This window comes from Penaeus monodon, chromosome 33 (assembly GCF_015228065.2).
Source record: "Penaeus monodon isolate SGIC_2016 chromosome 33, NSTDA_Pmon_1, whole genome shotgun sequence".
NCBI classification, from domain to species: domain Eukaryota; kingdom Metazoa; phylum Arthropoda; class Malacostraca; order Decapoda; family Penaeidae; genus Penaeus; species Penaeus monodon.
The window spans coordinates 29,986,584-29,987,780 of NC_051418.1; the positions used below are offsets into that span (position 1 = coordinate 29,986,584).

The 1,197-nt window shown below is 50.0% G+C and overlaps 1 protein-coding gene across 1 annotated transcript in view; it reads left to right on the forward strand.

Moving 5' to 3' along the window:
- The window catches only part of LOC119594326 (putative small proline-rich protein 5), an 8,205-nt gene extending 7,788 nt beyond the window's left edge, over positions 1-417 (forward strand). The window contains exon 2 of the mRNA XM_037943384.1: positions 73-417. Coding sequence (XP_037799312.1) covers positions 73-417 — 345 coding nt within the window. The remainder of the gene's footprint in view (positions 1-72) is intronic.
- The last annotated feature ends 780 nt before the right edge of the window (positions 418-1,197 follow it).

Consider the following 1,197-nt stretch of genomic DNA (forward strand, 5'->3'; position numbering starts at 1 on the left):
TGCCTTCAACCTGCCTCCTCTGCGCCGTTGCCTCCGATTCGTTTCCCCGGCGGCTCCTCGCCCATTCCGCAGTGCCCGCCGCCCACCCCGCAGTGCCCGCCGCCCATCCCGCAGTGCCCGCCGCCCATCCCGCAGTGCCCGCCGCCCCCCCCGCAGTGCCCGCCGCCCACCCCGCAGTGCCCGCCGCCCATCCCGCAGTGCCCGCCGCCCACCCCGCAGTGCCCGCCGCCCACCCCGCAGTGCCCGCCGCCCATCCGCAGTGCCGCCGCCCATCCCGCATGCCCGCCGCCCACCCCGCAGTGCCCGCCGCCCACCCCGCAGTGCCCGCCGCCCACCCCGCAGTGCCCGCCGCCGCCCTCGTTATTGATCCTGTGCGCCCGGGCCAAAAATGCTGAATTGTGTTCTAGATCCAACTGACGTCGGCTCTAATATCACGTTGAGTTATTTACATACATATGCTCGGTTCACTGTTTTTGGGCATGTGTTTATAATTATTAGACTATAATTGAATATATCCTGCTTCAGTTGTTGGATTCAATTTGGAATTATTTGCATATTAAACGCCGGCGGTGCCATGGTAATTGCAGTTTTAAAATGCTTTGATACTTTACGCTCTATGGAGGTCTGTTTGAACGGGGGTTAGGGGGGGTAGGGGTTGGGGGGGTATTTCAAGTGAATTTTTATTTATCTGTCGTTCTCTCACCCCCCCCCCCCCAGTCCTCCCCCTGTTTTTAGGCGAGCGTGTTTTTTTGAAAAAGCCTTTTATTTGTGGAACCTTTTTGCTTTTTGTTTTTTTTAAACCGTAATCGTTGGGAGGTAGTATTATATATATTTAACAGACTATTTCTCTGGTTCTTTCAATTGAGTTTATGCGCGCTGGGCAGTGTGGAATAGCAGGCGGACAACGGAATTAATTTTATATGCTCAACCGTATCGAATACGTATTGATTTTTATTTTATTCTTTATATTTTGTGACATCGCGGTCTGGTACCAACTGACATAATTTTATTACGACGCTGTAACTACCAGTGCGTCCATTGTTAACTTAAATTCGTTTATTCGTCGACTAGCTTTTTTTTCCTTTTGTTTTTGTTTTTGATTGGCCAGATTTTTTTCTGTATTGTTTTTGTTTGTTATTTTCTGGTACTTTTGTCTTTTTTCATTTATCGTGTTTTTTATTATTTTATTATTCCCAT